At 40.7% G+C, this 18,165-nt stretch overlaps 1 protein-coding gene across 1 annotated transcript in view; it reads left to right on the top strand.

The window, feature by feature from the left end:
• Nucleotides 1–8,689, top strand: part of MYO5B (myosin VB) — a 132,691-nt gene extending 124,002 nt beyond the window's left edge. The window contains exons 33-37 of the mRNA XM_012725752.1: nt 457–607; nt 1,387–1,672; nt 2,138–2,312; nt 4,714–4,794; nt 8,357–8,689. Of these exons, the coding sequence (XP_012581206.1) occupies nt 457–607; nt 1,387–1,672; nt 2,138–2,312; nt 4,714–4,794; nt 8,357–8,509 (846 nt within the window). The 3' untranslated portion in view covers nt 8,510–8,689. The remainder of the gene's footprint in view (nt 1–456; nt 608–1,386; nt 1,673–2,137; nt 2,313–4,713; nt 4,795–8,356) is intronic.
• The last annotated feature ends 9,476 nt before the right edge of the window (nt 8,690–18,165 follow it).

Genomic DNA, 18,165 nt, shown 5'->3' with positions numbered 1-18,165 from the left:
AAAGTGCTAAGCCATTTCCTTTATTAACATACAGACTGACCCGGACCACAAAGTGCTGAGCCATTTCCTCTATTAACATACAGATTGACCCGGGCCACACTCTTTTATGGGCTGTATCCACTTGGATTTTAGGTATATTGGCAGAACGTGTGGGTTCTTCTTTCCTTAGCACAGCTACCAGTCTGAGTTTTGCTACCTTAAGAAAATCGCCTCTCACCTCAGGGACAGGAGTAAATGATTTAGGCCTTTTTAGTTAAGCAGTTCCAGCTTCTCTATCATGCTAAGCTTTCACATTGTCATCAAATCGGGGCCATCACTGAAGTGTCAAGTGAATGACAGCTTTATAGGACATCAAATCCATACTGTGAGAGTAACCAGGTGCCCAGAAGCCCTGCTAAGCCTAGCAGATCATGGAACCTCAGTGGTCTGAGGTTTTCCTCTGCTTTCCCTCCGCAGGGCTTCATGACTCAGAACACCGCCAAGCAGAATGAGCACTGTCTGAAGAATTTTGACCTCACTGAATACCGCCAGGTGCTGAGTGACCTTTCCATTCAGATCTACCAGCAGCTCATTAAGATCGCAGAGGGGCTGTTGCAGCCCATGATAGGTAAGCACTGCCTGTCCCTACTGTGTGGGGCAGACATGGCCCTGGAAAGCCAGGAGCTTCCCATGGAAATGCTTGGGGTAGTGAGAATGCAAAGATACATATACGCACACCCCTTATTCATGGAAATAGTTTGAAAGCATCAAGTGCCTTCATGTGGAAGAACACAGTAGCGAGTGTTTATGCAGCCAGTACTGCTTGAACACTGTCCATAGCAGTACAGGGGGACAGCTGACATGAGATCAGTTATCGAGAAAAAAAAATATAGCAGTTATTTAAAAGAAAAAATGGCTTCATGTGTGCATCACTCACTGTGCTCCATAAAGGCTGGGGAGAAATTGGTCCCCTGGTCTGCTGTGCAGTGCTGTCCCCATGTTCTTGCAACACAAAAGCCTGAATTCCAGGTAGCGCAGGGTCCCTTGTGCCCTCCAGGAGCATATCCCTTGGGGATAATGTGTTTTCCGAATCCTCCTTGCCCGGTACCAGTTAATTCCTACCAGACAGAAGGACAACTGACTCAGTAACAGAAGGGTTAACAGTCCAGTTCTAGAGCTGGACAGACCTGTGCTTAAGTTCCAGCCCTGCTACTTCTAGCATTGAGACCTTGGCCAAAATATCTGACCTCTTCATGCTTCCGTTTCCTCACTAATAAATGCATTGTTGAAAAAGAAATGACATATAGTTACCTGGCTGTGCAGTGAGTCTGGAAGAGATGTTTGAACACTTGCAGTCCTGAGTGATCCAAAAACATCTCCTTTGAGAAAATCATGCTTGTCTTTCAGTGTCTGCCATGTTGGAAAATGAGAGCATTCAGGGTCTCTCTGGTGTAAAACCGACGGGCTACCGGAATCGCTCCTCCAGCATGGTGGATGGAGACAATGTATACTGCCTGGAAGCCATCATCCGCCAGATGAATGCCTTTCATACAGTCATGTGCGACCAGGGCCTGGACCCTGAGATCATCTTGCAGGTATTCAAACAGCTCTTCTACGTGATCAACGCGATGACTCTCAACAACCTGCTTCTGAGGAAGGATGTCTGCTCCTGGAGTACAGGCATGCAACTCAGGTAGGACAGAGGTGCCCACTCTGGCCCACAGGATGGAGGGGTCCCATGCACAGCAGCAGAGTCAAGCACAAGACATCTGTGAGAGTGAAATTCAAATCTGACAGTCCTTGTCACAGCAGTATGACTCAAATCCATCAACCCGTTTATTTGCTGCTAAAATTCCTGATTTGTTTCCCAAGTCACATTTCAGAGTTCCACATAGAAGTAAAATATGTATGAACGTCTAAATTGTTTTCAACGCAGCATATTTAATGCCTCTTTTTCCATTAACTTATTACACAGATACTTCAAATAGTTCCTCTTTGCTAGAATTTTAAGTCCCTGTTCATCACCACAAAATGAGGACCAGGCACTTCACAAGCTTTTGTGAACTCACGAGGATGTGAAGGACAACCCTAGTTAGTTAAGCGATAACATAAACATGACAGGTGGCTTTACCACTGCTCACTTTTGCCCATATCCAAGGTACAATATAAGTCAACTTGAGGAGTGGCTTCGGGGAAGAAACCTTCACCAGAGTGGAGCAGTCCAAACCATGGAACCTCTGATCCAAGCAGCCCAACTCCTGCAGCTAAAGAAGAAAACCCCTGAGGATGCCGAGGCCATCTGCTCGCTGTGCACCTCCCTCAGCACCCAGCAGGTAGGGCTGCTCCCTGCTTCCACACTGGGCTCACACCACTTCAGGTGTATGTTGAAACAGACCACACATCGCTGATCTGGTCTGCTATTGTACTTCGAGTCTCAACATGCCCCTAATGAGTTAGTTCTGAATGCTTCTGTGTGAAAGGTCCCTGGCTGAACCAAAGAGCACTTTGGCCTGCGAAAGAAGATGCCACAGTCACTGGTGTCCTGTAACTTTTGGCCCCTCCTCTCTGTTCACTTCAAAAGACAAGGTCTTAAACCCACAAAACATCAAACTTAGGTAAAAGCTGGCAACATCAGGCATTAAAAAGTTGCCTTCTATATAACTAACTTATTTCCAGTCATGTTTTCATGCAATCCATTTATATTATTTTAAATAAGGAACCTGGAAGCACTTAAATATGCCTTTCCCTTTCCTCCCCAAATTGTATGTATTCTACAACTCGGGTACAGAGATTACCAGGATCTATAAAGATCAAGCCTGCTCACACACAAGGCAACCTTACCTTTCCTCCTGAGTGTGCTATATTTAGAAATGCCTCCAAAGAGGTAGTTGTACAAAACAAGACCAGCACAAGAAAGTCGGAGATCCCAGATTACACCTTCTTCTGCCCAGCACCTTAAAGGAACACAAAATCCAAACTCAGTATTACAAAGTTAAACATACCTTTCCTTACTTCCCCCACTAACTAAACTTTCAAGAAAATCACCTTCGGGTGTCGGAGACTTTGTCTCCGATCACAGATTATTGGGGGGGCAGAATAGTCAGGGTCCCAAGGTGGGAATGGTGTTGGGGAACAGAGATTCCTAGAAAAAGGGGGAAAAGGGGAGAGGACGCGAGGAAGACATGGGAATGGGAGTTGGGTGCAAGTCTTCCTGCTCTACCTTTAGCAGAGATTTATTTTATATACTTCAAGCAGGCAAAGGGATGACATTAGCATATGAAATGGGCTGAGACCACAATCACCTTTTTTACTAAGAATAGTCTGGGTTCCTTTTGACCTTCAGTTGAGATTATAACATTTTTAAAGTCAAACTATCAAGGTTAAAACAAGTACATAGATTCACAAAGTTTAAGACTAATCTTACTATATTTACCACAGTGAAGATTAACCAAAATAAAGTCCCTTAAACATTATCTATTAAAGGCTTTCATTCTCATAGAGACATCCTAGGGGGTAAAGTAAAGTGAGGGCAAGACGAGGAAATTTCTTGTAAATCAAATTAAGGTAAGGTTCTTTGAAAAACTTGTTAAAAGGTTTTAAGTGAGTTTCCTTGAGGTCTAGACAGTAGAAAATGTAATTAGTCTGAATAGTGACAGAAAGACTAAATAGTAGAATCCTGAAAGACTAGCCAGAAGACTTTTGTGAATTCCTTTGAAGTGTAGCAGGTAGAAAACCTGACTAGTTCTAAAACAGGCATCCTGGATGAATTTCCACATCTAAAGGCCGGACAGTAGGAAGTTTGAGTAATTGTTTAGAAGCTGAATAGAAAGCTAGGTGAGATAGTAGAGTGGTAAGATTTGGGCTCTCCTCCATCCGGCAGTGAGAGAGACTGCAGACACAGCCCTTTTGCTTTTATTGATCAGCCAGTTGTCAAGTCACTTGACTTCAGAGGAATTTCTCACTCTGGTGCAGTACTTGTTCATCAGGGCCAGGTAGCACCTCCTGAGGCTGAGGCAATCCAATTGTAAGCTGAAGGTTGCTCAGAATATTTTGATAAAAAAATATAAAAATATTTTGATAAAAAAAAAAGGGAGGTCATAACATTAGTTAGCGTGGAAAGTGATTTTTCAGAGCATTTCCCCTCCACCTGTACAGTGTCTGTCGATAGAGGTTGTATAGCTTGTGTCATTCGGGGTCTACCTGGTGGCACAGGGTTAATGTCTCAGTGTTGTCAAGCCACTGCAGCATGAGTTGATCCCTGGTCAGGGAGTTCAGTGACCCACATGGTACAGCAGATCTCTCCCTCCTCCTCTGATGAATCTTCTCACACACCCCCACACCTCTGGCCTGTACCCCAGTTCATGCATGCATAAGTAAATGAACAAGTTCTTAAAAATTTTTTAAATCACAGTATGTTAATAGGTAAGTTTACAGACATTTTCCCCTTTTAATGCAACTAGCATTGTTTTGTGAAGATACTTCTACCAAATTAATAGGAGGCAGGCAAGGGTTATTCTACTTTCCAGGAGGATAAAGTCCTTACTTTATGAGGCAACAGGAAGGCATCAGCCACAGCAGGCAAGTCTGCAGACCCATTGTGGACTGGTGGGTGCCAGCCCGGCCCGTCTGAGGCAGTCCTGTTCAGAGGACTGCACACTTGCACCACTGCCAGGCTCTTGAAAATTCAAAAGTTCCTCTAGCGCTGGTCTAAACTTTTTTTTTTTAATCTAACAGATTGTCAAAATCTTAAACCTTTATACTCCCCTGAATGAATTTGAAGAACGGGTAACAGTGGCCTTTATACGAACAATCCAGGTGAGTCTTCACATATCAATTTTATACAGTTCTAGTCTAAAACTAATACAGGAAATTTGAGGTTTAGAGTTTAACCTTGCTTCTATTTATTAGTAAAGTGTTGGTTCATTGCATGCTAAAGGAACTTACATTCAGTCTTCCCTTTAGATAGCTGTGAACTCTACCACCAGTGGTTAACTTCTGATAAGTACACAAAAGACTGAGTTTTTATAATCTCTTGCTCAGATTTTAGACACAGCCAAAATATTATTTCATGTGCTATAGCATACTATGACTGTATAGCACCAATGGAATTAACAGTAAATAGGATATTAGTTCTGTCTACAAAGGCTACTAAGAAACAATATTTTAAGAAAACAATTTGATGGCTTAGATCTTGTTTCTGGGACTTAACGCTATTTGCCCTTAGGATTATACGTCTGAAAAAAAACATTAGGCAAATGATTTGTTTAAATCTGAAGATTACAGCAATGTTTTGCATACAGCTGAGCTCCCTAGAGTTGAGCACCTGTTACATGAATATTTCTCCCAAGATTAATGTGGAAATCACCTTTTAAACAAACTCTATGGGGAAAAAATCACCAGAGGAAGAGGCAAGAGAAGGGCTATCAAACTGAAGATTTACCAGACATTGAGAACTTTGGCCTTCATGTAAGAAGCTATTTCCTTTAAAGAGTCTTCGGATATTGTCAGAGGGCCTGACAGGAAGTCAGTGTAGCGATCTACAGATCTCTAGAAAGAGCCACAGAACCCTGGGCCGCAATGGTAAAACAGCAAGAATAGAGGCTAAAGGCAAAGGGAGGGATGCCAAGTGAGAAGAAGGTGCTTTCAAAAAGGCAGTGGGGAAAAGGCAGTGGGTTGCTACAGATAGACGCTCTCAAGCAGGGCGCTCTCAAGAGGCAGGCATCTGACAGAAAGGATCCAAGAACAGTCAGCTGCTGAAATGGGAGGAGCAGAACAGCAGCCACTGAGTTATCTGACTCTTATCTGAATTTTATGGAGAACTGGAGACAGTCTTCCTTGGTTTTAAACATATGCAAGACACAGTAGAGGGAATGCTATAACTGGTTATGAATTAACAGCACTGTTTGGAAAAAAAAAATTAGGCCAAAGGTTACAGAACAGTGCCAAGTGAGACTTCAGCTGAGGACACGAGGGGAAGGGAAGGCGAGCTAGCCAGTGAGTCCTGGACACACACAGCCAGATTCTGAGCCTTCCTCCATAGTTTTCAGCATCCAGTGATTTCTATCAGAAACTATCACTTTGGATTTTTTTTAAGCTGTTTATGCCAGTTTGTTTTTATGTCTGTTTCTCCCTAGACAGTATTTAAAGGAAATGATAAAACGATCCTTGCCAAGTACCTTATCTCTGATAAATAAAAGTTGTTAAAGCAAGCCATTTGTTGGGGTGGTAAGGACAGGTTATGCTGACCTTCAACATACAAATTTGAGGAGTTTCTTGTGAAATGACTACCTTGTGAATTTTAAATAATTAAATCATACCTACATTATTACAATTCAGCAGCAAAAGGCCTCTAGATATTTAACTTTTTTTACATTTTATAATAGTATATTTTTATATATGTTTGTGCATTTTTCCATCTCAGTTGCAATCCCCTTGGCTTCCCATCACCCATGTGTCATCACCATAGTCCAGTGCATTTCCCTCCCCCCACAAAATGTCTCTGGCATATAGCTGTTCATCATAATTTTCTCGCCTGTTCCGTTATATTCCTGCTATGAGTGAAACCATCTGGTATTTTTCCTTTTCTTTCTGGCTTATTTCACTAACCGTGATCTTTTCCAGCTCCATCCGTGTTGCTGCAAAAGGCATGTTTTTATTTATTTATTTTATTTTGGTTGCTGAGGAGTATTCCATTGTGTATATGTACCACATAGATATTTAACTTTTTGGTTCCATTTTCTGTTCTCTAAATCCTTACATCTGACCTCAAGGAATATGAACATTTCACGTACACCTTGCTGTGATCGCTCAGTGCAATCCTGAAGACACCATTCTGCCGGGCTCACCACAAAGCCACCACTCGGTATCATCCCTCAATAGCCTGCCCCTTTTAAATTTTTCCTATTTCAAACTAGTTTTCCAAGCTGTTAAAATTCAAATTTTGGCCCATCATTGAAAATGCCAAATACGTGGGTGTTTTTAAAGTAACACCTGAGAATTTAAACCATGCTTTTCATTTGTTGTCCACCGTCAAGTCTAGATCTCACCACCCCACGATCCTCCACACGCACTGATTTCACCCTAAAACCTATTCCCCAGCACTTTTCGATTGCTACTGCATATTGATTGATCTCACGGCTTAAAAGCTGAAGAAAAACAGAGGTGCTATGCTATGAGTGTTTGTGTCAGCTACCACATCCCAAGTTTAGCAGATTAATATATCCCTCTGTGTCTTCTCTGAAAAAGGGAACTGATGCAGCTTCTAGAATGTTACAGCACTCAAAACACTGCCACTATTTGAAGCAATAAAGGGGGCCCTGGCCCCAAAGAAGAAAAAAATATCAAACTTCATTTCACCTTCATTCTTGCAGGATAATCTCACCAGATCCAGAATTCTTGACTAACAGGAGTTTTTTCCCTTCAAGGTTTTTAATAACTAATCTTACTAAGGATATCTTGTATGTGATCAGTCACTTTAGCCTTGCTGCGCTCAAGATTTTCTCTGTTGGGTTCTTATTGACTGACAGTAAAGTGCCTCTGAATGAGCCTCTTTGAGTTTGGTAAGGTATAGACAAATGACCTGTCACATCATCATGGCCCACAAACATGGGGGTGTGCAGGCAGACTTCATCAGATATCCTGCTGCCCTTCCTCTTCTCTCCTCTAAAGACCCCGTCTTATATAGCGTCTCACAGCTCCACAAGCTCTGTTCACTGATCTTTTCTTCTGCCTGTTTAAGACTGCTGCTGAACCTTTTTTAGTGATCTAAGAATTTTCACTTCGATTAAGATCCTAAAAATGTCCGGCTCCAAAGAGAGGAGAGGGAGGGGGTGTGTTCCTTTAAATTTTCCCATCGATCCCCTGGGGGAAACCACTGCATCCCAAGAGAGCTGGTCAAGGTCTCCTGCACCAGGAGTGAGGACCACGGCTGGCTCCTGCACCTACGCTCTGGACTATCCCTTCGTCAACACTCTCCTGCCTGTGGTAATCTCTAGTCAGTTCAGAGGCTGCTAACACCCCTTACTTTATCCAGCTCCTAGTTACTTTAGGAGGAGAGCTCCCTACACTGTCGCTTGGTGTAGTCCCACACACCCCCATTTCTTTAAACGACTAAAGCACAGAGAGGCGCAGGGATTCACCCAGGTGGCTGTCTCCTGAGCCCATCACTGCCTTTCCACTTGCTCTGAGTCTGCAGTGGGTTTTTGTTCTCCCCTAAATGAAAATTTTAGAAGAAGGTTAGTGTCAAAGCTAGCTGATCTCTAACAAGCCTAAACTAGGGGTCCTCTCTGCTAAAACCCTCAGACAGAGGGGCCCAGGCCCCGGCGCCGAGCCCCCTCTCCGGTGTGCGGTCACCTGTGCTGGCTCTGTCTCCCCACAGGCACAACTGCAGGAGCGCAATGACCCCCAGCAGCTGCTGCTAGACTGCAAGCATATGTTTCCTGTTTTGTTTCCATTTAATCCATCTTCTCTGACCATGGACTCAATCCACATCCCAGCGTGTCTCAATCTGGAGTTCCTCAATGAAGTCTAAAATTGCACATTCCCAACTTTGGCACAATTTCCAGTGAAGCAAGGAGCCCAACAGTCAAGCCAATGTAAAGATCTGTTCAATCTGCCAAAGTAGATCAGAGGTTGAGTGCCTGTGCGGCGTGCTGAACTACACAGTAAGAGACTTTTGTACCTACTGCTCAGAATAAAAACACTTGAAATATGGAAGAGAAATATGGAAGTATGGAAAAATTTTTTTAAGTATGACTTCCTTCTAGACGAATCACACCTTAATTTATAGCCACCAAGCAGTCCCCATGGCCATGTAAAAGGTGCCAATCTATAAAATGGACGCTTCCTAGTTTTGATCGCTGAATATAATGTTTGAATTTTGTAAATTGTCTTCAGTAGCCTTTTAACAAATGATACTGTCATATATAGTAGTGATATTTCCCCAAGCTTGACAAACTATAAGAACAACTGAGTTTGTGGGGAAATGTTTGAGAACATGAACAGACCTATGAATTCTGCAGTTTCCCAAAGGCATTTAATGCCTGGTGGTAAAAAGGAAATGAAATACTTGACATCTAGACCAAATGTCTTATTGGTTTCTAAAACAAAATTAGAAGACCCTGCCCCACGAGTTATGCTAAAAATGAGGCTGTCCCTAACTTAAATTGTGAGCAAGATATTCTTTGCTTTCAATGTTAGCACACTTACTGAGTAAACCAAACTTTCACAAACCCTAGAAAAGATAACTTGTTTTATTTACAGACCTAAAGGTCAAAGAAGTGAGTAGGAAAGCCTTTACCCCTTAATGCCATTAAACCTCCTAAGAGCATCACATACTAGTAATTTTAGATAACCAAAATTGGAAAAGAAAGCAAACTTTATTTGAAAAATTTTTTGGTTATTCAACTTTTTCCAAATTTACCACCTAAATTTCAAGTATCACTTAAAAATCAAATAGCTCTGCTCTGAAATAAGGATTAAAAGAACAATTCTGTGATAACATTGCAGCAGACTTCTCAAAAGTCGACATTCAATTAGAAAACATTACATATACTTGATGTCCTACTTAGTATTTTTCTCCATTTCTGGTAGATAATAGTAAATTTTTTCTCAGTAGGGGCAGACACAGAGGCTTCTTTTCTATGATTTGTGAACATTACCACATCCAGATTTCTCCTTGAATTGCACACACACACAGTAGGACACACACACAGTTGGTTACTAGGCCTCTCAACTTAAAACAACACACTCTGAACACTAGGAATGTTCATGCCTACATCTTGACCCTCCGCCTTCTCTGTCAACCCCCTTGCCCACTGGGCAGTACAAGGCTCAACACCTGGACGAAGCCTGCTGCCTGTCATGTCCAGGTCAATGTTAACGGCACTTTCCCCTCTAGCTCCGTGTTACATATCCCCGCTTCTCTGGGGTTTGCGAAGGTCTATCAGTTCGTCCTTTCTTTTCCAATTATACCATGGGATACACCCTGCACATGCTGACTGTGTTGGAAGGCCAGTCTACACCAATTGGGTCTATGGCTACCTCTTTTTAAAGGCATTTAATATAATTAATATAATTTGCTTTTTACTGCACTTTAAAACTGAGTCTCTCATGTAAGGATCTTCCTCAGTCTTCAGGGTAACCAAAAATACCTTGCTTGAGTGTTAGAGTTTGGTAAGTAGTGATTCCAAGGCTGTCCTTACATAGTCTGGTATCCACATTCCCTCCATCTCTTTGGCTCATTGCTGTCCACTGTTACTGGCTAATTACTAGGTATCAAGGACTAACTAAAATATGAGCTTGGCCTGTTTTTATTGGAGATGTGGGAGAGAGACCATGAACAGTTTCCTACATAGCCTAAGATGCTTTAATTCCTTTAAAACAGATAATGGTATTTCACTGGAACAGTACTTAATTTATATCCACTTAAAAACATACTGTTGTAGATTGGCTGCTTAATGTTTAGATCTGCCCTATTTAACTTCTGAAGACTAGAAGTACCACCTTTAGGGGAACTTGAATGTTTTGTGTTTTTATTCTTTGCATTTTTTAAAGTCAGTTCAACTCATATTGCCCAACTTCATAAAAGCAATGACTTCATTTAAATAACATAGTGCAACATAGAAGTTTGAACTCTATACTAGATGTCCTTATTTTTTAATACTTAAAGTTTAGTTAACACTTTATTCACTATGTGCCTTTGGCAGTTATGAAGATAACTGACTATCAATTATCTCTCTGAAATACATGTTGCTGTGGAAGAATTTTAAAGTTTAACATAACATCAAGATAGTTTTGATTTTGTCCTCTGAAATGTAAGCATTTTAAAGATTACTTAAGAATGAAATATTTATAGATAAAACAACTTGTGTTTGAAGCATTATATGGGAGCCTTCTGTTTACCTGTAGTTATGTGTTATGTACATCTTGATTATTATGAAGTTGACAAGCACATTTCCTATATGTATTCATTTTCCCTGTGCCATCCTAACTGGTTAGCTTTACTGGTACCTGTAGCATCACCTGACAAGCAGATCAGAACCAAAGGAAAACATAGTTTTCCCTTTTCCATGGAGCATGTCAATAGGAGTTTCTTCTCCTGCCTTTCCTGTACTAAAGTTTAAGAATTTATAAATGCAAAACAAAAGACAACGCTAGCAACTTAGAAAACTTAGGAAAAATTAACAGTGCTATTAATTCATCAAATATTTAGAGACTTACTGCACTGAGATTAGAACAGCCAGTAAATTAGAATATTATTTTGCATATAACTTATTGTTTATATATTTGACTAATTCTAAAGCAACAAGGAATCCTAAACTGAAGCACTTATATTATGCCTATTGTCAAACATTTATTAAAACTTGACAGCATGGGGTAGGACCCTATAGTTTTCCTCCTGAAATATTTCCCTGCAATTGATTTTTCAAAGTAATTTGCTGCATGAGCCAAATAGGCGTAATTACTTTTTGTACTCATTGGTGCCATAATTTGAATTTTAGGGATATAAAAAAATTAGTGGTTAAATGCCAATTTTTTGTCTTACCAAAAGTCACAAGATAACTAAAGATTGCGTTACTAAAAAAAAAAAAAAAAAAATCTAATGTAACCAATCAGAAATGAAACTACTTTTTAAGGAGATACTGTAAAAAAAAAAAAAAAAAAATCTAATGTAACCAATCAGAAATGAAACTACTTTTTAAGGAGATACTGTATCAGAGCAACCCCAGAGTTGTAAATAACATTTGCCACCAACTGATGTTTAGATCAAGGACTGACTCTCAAAAGGGGTTCACATCATATTCAGGGGCGAATCTGACATTATAGAAGAAATACTACTGATAAAATTATTTTTTCATTTTGAACAAATCTGTAAACTATACCTTTGTTTATAGAAAATGCTTGTAATAGTCACTGTAATACCTAACTATGGATAAAAATTTCTGGAAATAAATACTTTTGAATAAAGTGGTGTGCCAAAATCTAAATGGAATTTAAAGCTACAGCTATACCATTGCGTAGAAGGCTTATTTTTAATGCTTTCTTGAGAAACTTCATTCTGGGGCCAATATTCAAACATGCATCATGATCACTTAAGCCAGGGAGTGGGGGGACAACTTGCTAAAACAAGATATATTGAGCAATTACTTTAAAGCTATCAGTAGAACAGAACAGAATGCCCAGAGATAATCTCATGCATCACTTTTGCATATGGTAAAGCATTGAAAAAAAAATATTTAAAAGGTCTGTATACAAACAAATAATTCATTTTTTTTGGACTTGTCCTCAAGTTGATCTATAAACACCAAAATCTCAACACAGTTTTTAGTGAAGCTAATGTCAAAATTTATATGGCAGAAAAAAAGCCCTTCCTTCCTTAAGAAGAGCAGTGGAGGGGGCTGGGAGTAGCTTCTAATAGGTATCAAGACTTCTAAAACTGTGGTTGTGTGGGACTGGCAGAGAGAGAAAAACTGACCAACGGAACAGAATAGAAAGCTTAGATAATGAAACATCTAGACAGAAACATGGGTAAAGTGCTTCTTGCCTAGAAAGCACATGCCAAAGAAGCTAGAAGTCTTTTTAACCAGCCCCACCTCAATGCCTAGAATAGGCCTCTCCAGAAATGGTGCCCCAAAGTGCCCATCATTAGGAACCACTATGGAAATATTTCTTGATACAGAATAATGTTTACAATACACTTGTCAGTGAAAAGTCACTGGGTGACAGATGGAAAAGCCACCTCACTCTTCAGGAAAGCCTTTACTTCACCTCAAAATCAGACAAGTGTAGGCTTGTCTTCAAAGCATCACCAGGAAAACTGCAAAGAGCCACCTGTCATATGAAATACACTTATCAAGTAACAGTTGAGAAAGGAAAAATTGTCAGTCATCGGTCCTGGTCTGACATGGAGGACTACGACTGAGGGTGGTAGAAGGGTCTGATTCTTGCAGCCAGGCTAAGATGTTCCCCTTCCATACACAGCCTGACAAAACACCAACATCAGGCAGTCACTCTGTGACTAATGAAAATGAGGTTAACAGAAGTTCACAGTTCAAGCTAAGCACAAAGATCTCTGTGCCAACCATCAGCAGCTCTCCTGGCTAATCCGGCTAATCCAGCAGCGCCTCCCGCCTCTTTATTAGTTGCAGCAATAGACTAGTTCCAGTTTGCACCCATAGCTAGGATTATATTGAGATATCCAAAGACTTGTCCCTACTTCAAGAGAGCATCCAATCCAGGGTGACCCTGGCTTTTCTGGACCCTCTCCAAGTTGTTTAACCAAAGTTTAGCTCCTAATACCCTCTCATTAAGATGCCTCCCTAAGATATACCCCAGGTGTATAGTCTCCTTTATGGCAGTGAGCATTAAGCCCCATTTGTTCAAATGCAGATGTGTTCCAGGTGGTATGACGGGAATGTGCATAATGTGATTCCCTTCTGCCATATCAGCATTATCACAGCATAAACTTAAACCCAAGGAAGTATGGTAATTTACATAAGGTAGTATTACTAAATGAAACCTCAGGCTTTGTAGGGAGATAGACACTGCAACTAACTTTCAAACAGGTAGAGAAGAAGAAATATACATATACTTCCCCTAAGTTTGTGACAATGCCTAAGGCTACTGAGAGCAAACCAATACTTAGGGGTGAACATAAAATGAGGGAGTTAGCAAAGCAATGAATTACTTTAGGTCAGTATTTCATTTCTGATGTGTTGTCTGGCAACTTAAATTTTCTGAAGAGTAGCTATTGTAAGGACAAAATCCTATCCAAGCTAATAATGGTCATTTAATTAACAAAATTATCTCCAATATAGTTATATAAACAATAAAGCCATACAGCAACACCCCCACCCACCCACCTTATCTCCAGGGATACATTCCAAGACCCTTAGTAGATGCCAAAAACCACAGATAGCACCAAACCCTACATTTTTTTCCCTTAGACATACATACCTAAAGTTGAATTTATAAACTAAGCACAATAAAAGATGAACAGCAATAAAACAGAACAACTATAATATACAGTAATCAAAGTTATTTGACTAATCTCTCAAAAGATCTAACTGTACATAACAATGAGTAAAGCTGTGGAACATGAAGCTACAGTTAAGAGGGGATTATTAAAAAAGATTTTTCAAGCTATTCCAGTTAGCAGGCTCGTCTGTCTCATTCACTCAAATTCATGTACTCTTTTTCGTAATTGTCCTACCAGCCCTCCCAGCTTACCAAACTACCCCAGTGTCCACTGCTGAAACTTCTAAAGTCACTGCTGCTTAAGCTTTAACATACAAAACTAGTAGCTTAAGTACAGGAAAATTACCCAGAAAATATTGGAGATAGGTCTAAGACTTATCACTTCTGAAATTCTAAAGAAATTTAACACTGAAATACTCAGATTTACAATACTCACTCACTGACTTTGAGTCTAATGCTAATTCTAGTACTAATGCTTCCCCATATATACACACCCCAAAAAATAAAAAATAGAGAAAGAAATGAGAAGGCATTTCCAAAAGTACTGAAAGCTAAATATCTAAGAACAAACAGTAACTGTCGATCTCAGGAGATTCCAAAATGGAACTAAAATACACACTGTTGCATAGTATATACTCAGTTACATTTAAACATAAAAAGGACTAAATATTTTAGAAACTAATTTACTTGTGACTTACTTGAAAGATACTTTCCTGTCAATTTTTATTTTTGAGTTTAAAAATCTACAGAAAACCTGTCAAGAACAATGAATAACCTGTACTCTTCATATTCCACAATTAGTATCATTTACTCTTCCTCTGCCAGTGTATTTGCAATCATTTCATTCCTGAGTCATTTGAGAATTAGTTGCAGATAGGACTCTTAAATACTTGGTGCGTGTTTTCTAAGAACAAAGGACGATCTGTACAACTAGAATGTGATTATAACATCATCAGGAAAAGCCAAAGCAATACAGTTGTCCCCTTGGTTGAGCTGTTGCTGTTTTCTAATCCAGATCCAATTAGCGACCCCACATCATATTTGTCATATCTGTAGTCTACTTTAATCTGATAACAATCTCAACCTTTTTTGGCTTTTCACAACTTGAACTTTTTTAGTGCTGTGCTTTAACCCACTGCGCCACTAGGAAGGGCCCACACAACTTGAACTTTTTATGAGTTCAGGTCAGTTATTCTGCAGAATGTCCTTCATTTTGGATTTTTCTGATTATTACAGTATGACTAGATTCAAGTCAGATATCTTTTTGGAAAAATCATACATGAGTGACATAGTTTCCTTTGCATCAAGGGGGTGCATCTGATTATTGACATGTAAATCTTGATCATTTGGCTAAGGTAATCCCCACAAATTTCTCTACAGCGGAGGTACTTTTCATCTTTGTGATACTTTGACAGTATTACCCACCCTTACATATATTTACATATTTTACATATGTAGACCTTTTACCCAGTTATTTCAGGGTCCATCCACTTTAGTGCTATCTCTAGTTAGAGAAAACTCCTTACTGAAGAACTTGCTGGTGGTGATTTGCAGTGAGAAATTCTGATGCTTACTGATGGTGTCTTTACTTTTGTTAATACAGGGAGGGCAAACGAGAAGAACCTGCTTTCTCTCCTCTTATTAAAGGATGCTATCTCCTGTTATAAACAGCTCTCCAAACCAAGAATTTTCTCTGCATTTGGGCTATTAGCAAATTTTAAAGGAAAACCCCACAACTTGAAAGCTCTGTTCATTTCCCCCATCACTGTATCTCATACAGGCATAGTTCTCTAATCTTTATTTCCATCATTAAAAAACACACAGTTGGGCCCTCCCTGGTGGCACAGGGGGTTAAAGCACTGCACTGAGAAGCTAAAGCCACTTTCGCTTGAGTTCGATTCCCGCCTGCCCCAGAGGTGACCACATGGCGCGGCAGACCTCTCCTGATCCGCCCGCTGCTCGCCTCAGCAGTGTACTTCATCGATCTGCCTGTTCTGCTCCCCACTCTGTCTCTGGTGAAGCCTCTCACCACCCCTGAGCCTCTGGCCTATACCCCAGTTCTGTATGTACAAATAAGTAAATCTTAAAAAAAAAACAAAAAAACATAGTTGACTGGCTAAGTTTTCTGAGTGTCAACTTGGAGAAAATAACCTACTAACTTCCATTTTGGTTTTAATTTTATTGTGCAATGAAAGCATATGTAAGCGCCTCCTTTCTGCTGAGCATTACACCAACTTAGCACCGCTTTACTTTTTCTATTTCCCAATCATTTTTAATATACTTCAACGCTGATTTCAGCAACACATCTGAGTAACTGCAGCGTCATGGGTCCACTGAGGAGAGACAGTGAGGAGCCCTGATTAGACAGGCAGTGTCAATAGGACAGGCCTCTGAATTCCCAGTCATGAGCCAAAATACGAAAGTCCAAGTTTATCCCAGCAATTCAGAGATGTCAACATACAGTACGTGAGGGCACAAGTTGTATTGAAGTCTGCCGTATGACTGCTACTAAAAAGCCTTTGCTGCTGACACTGAGGCTTGCCTACCTAGCTGTCTTTCCAGCTCCCACCCTCGTTGGTAGAGCCCACTTTCTAAACTAAAAAAGCTAAAAAAGCCAGTTACTACCGATTCCCACAGCCATGTTACAGCTGTGGGCGTGAGCATGCAGCTCAGCGGGGCCATGAAGCCAAAGGGCAAGAATGCCTCCCCCATAGAGGATCCTATGAGAAATGCTCACCTTCCTATACTTCAACAGTTTTCTGAGGACATGATATCGACATCTGTAGAACTTGATGATGTGGTAGTGCTGCTGAACTAATCTTATTAGGCTTCTTACTACAGACTTCTTATTCTGAGATATGATAAAAACCAATATTTAGGTCATTTAAAGTCTGTTATTTCCAGCCCAAAGCATCCCAGCTGATAGTCAGCACTAAAGAAAAATATATATACACCTTTAACAACGACTACCATGGCAAAATCAAAAAACAAAAAGCTGGAACTGAGTTACTAGCTCTCAAGCACAAATAAAAATCTAATGCCCTAAGGTACCACTACATATATAGAAAAATCAATATGGGACATCCTTGGGAGAAATGAGAAACAAGTCAGTCAAGTCATTTTCTGTGGGAACCGCAGTTGAGAAAGCACTGATACTGACACACTGCCTCACTGCTCCACTTCTCTGAAACCACACTTGATCTCATTTTCTCAGATGAGAAACCCCCAACCGGTAACTAATGGCTAAAGCCAGAGACTGCTGCTGCCTATAGACAGCCTTAGGGAAAATGCTAAACAGTGTTACATTTGGGGTTGGCAACTGATTAGTAATATAAGGTACACAGAAGGGGGCAGGGATTCATTCAGTATTCTGGATTGAAGCTTTGGATCTTCAGCATTTGGGGTTAGCAGATTCTGGCCCCTACCTAGCCAGTCTTCCAGAAAGCTGTTGTGAGCCTCTGAAGGCAGAGGCCTCCAGGAGCCAGCCTTGGAGAGGACAGGTTCAGAGGCTTTGCAATGAGCGGAGCAACTGAAACTGTTCCTGTTTTTGCTGCAGTGACACAGCCTGGCAGGGAAGATGAAGACCCTGGGCCGGGCACCTTGCTAAGCTCAGTCAGTGTGGCCCTTTGTTGGGTCATTGCGGTCTTAAGTCTGCTTGTCTGGTGCTGCGCTAGGACATCCTCGCAGCAATGGGAGCATCTCCTGTTGTCTCCATGGTTGAAACCTGGCCTATAGTCTGGCTGCCTCATGCTCCAGGTAAGCAGTGGCAGGAAAATGCCATCTTGGACACAATACAGGGCCTGTTGTTCAGGAGAGGGGCTTTGTGTCCTCAGTGGTGGGAAGATGCCAATTTAGCTGCTTTTGTTTAAGACCGAAAACCACTACACACTGCTTCAGGTGAGGTCAAGACTGTTTTTTTGGCCTTAGTTAACTTTGTTTTTTCCTGGTTTGTTAAATAAATCCCATTGTTGTAGTTTCCTGGGGAGTCTTGCAATTGTGTGCGCATGTTAAAAAACTCAGGTAGTGACTGGTAAACTATGTGGGCAATGCTGTTGGTCAGTTTTAGTGCCCCTTGCTGCCCTGTATCACCCCCACAAAAAAGAAAACCAAAAACCTGTACCTAACCCACTATATACTGGCAAGTATAGAAAGTCACACTTACAGTTCTTCTTAAATATTTTATTTCTCCAAGATGACTCATTTAACATC

The sequence above is a fragment of the Condylura cristata genome, unplaced genomic scaffold (assembly GCF_000260355.1).
Source record: "Condylura cristata isolate star-nosed mole 26May11 unplaced genomic scaffold, ConCri1.0 scaffold00016, whole genome shotgun sequence".
Lineage (NCBI taxonomy): Eukaryota > Metazoa > Chordata > Mammalia > Eulipotyphla > Talpidae > Condylura > Condylura cristata.
The sequence above is the reverse complement of the archived record's forward strand: the minus strand, read 5'-3'. Positions and strand labels throughout refer to the sequence as shown.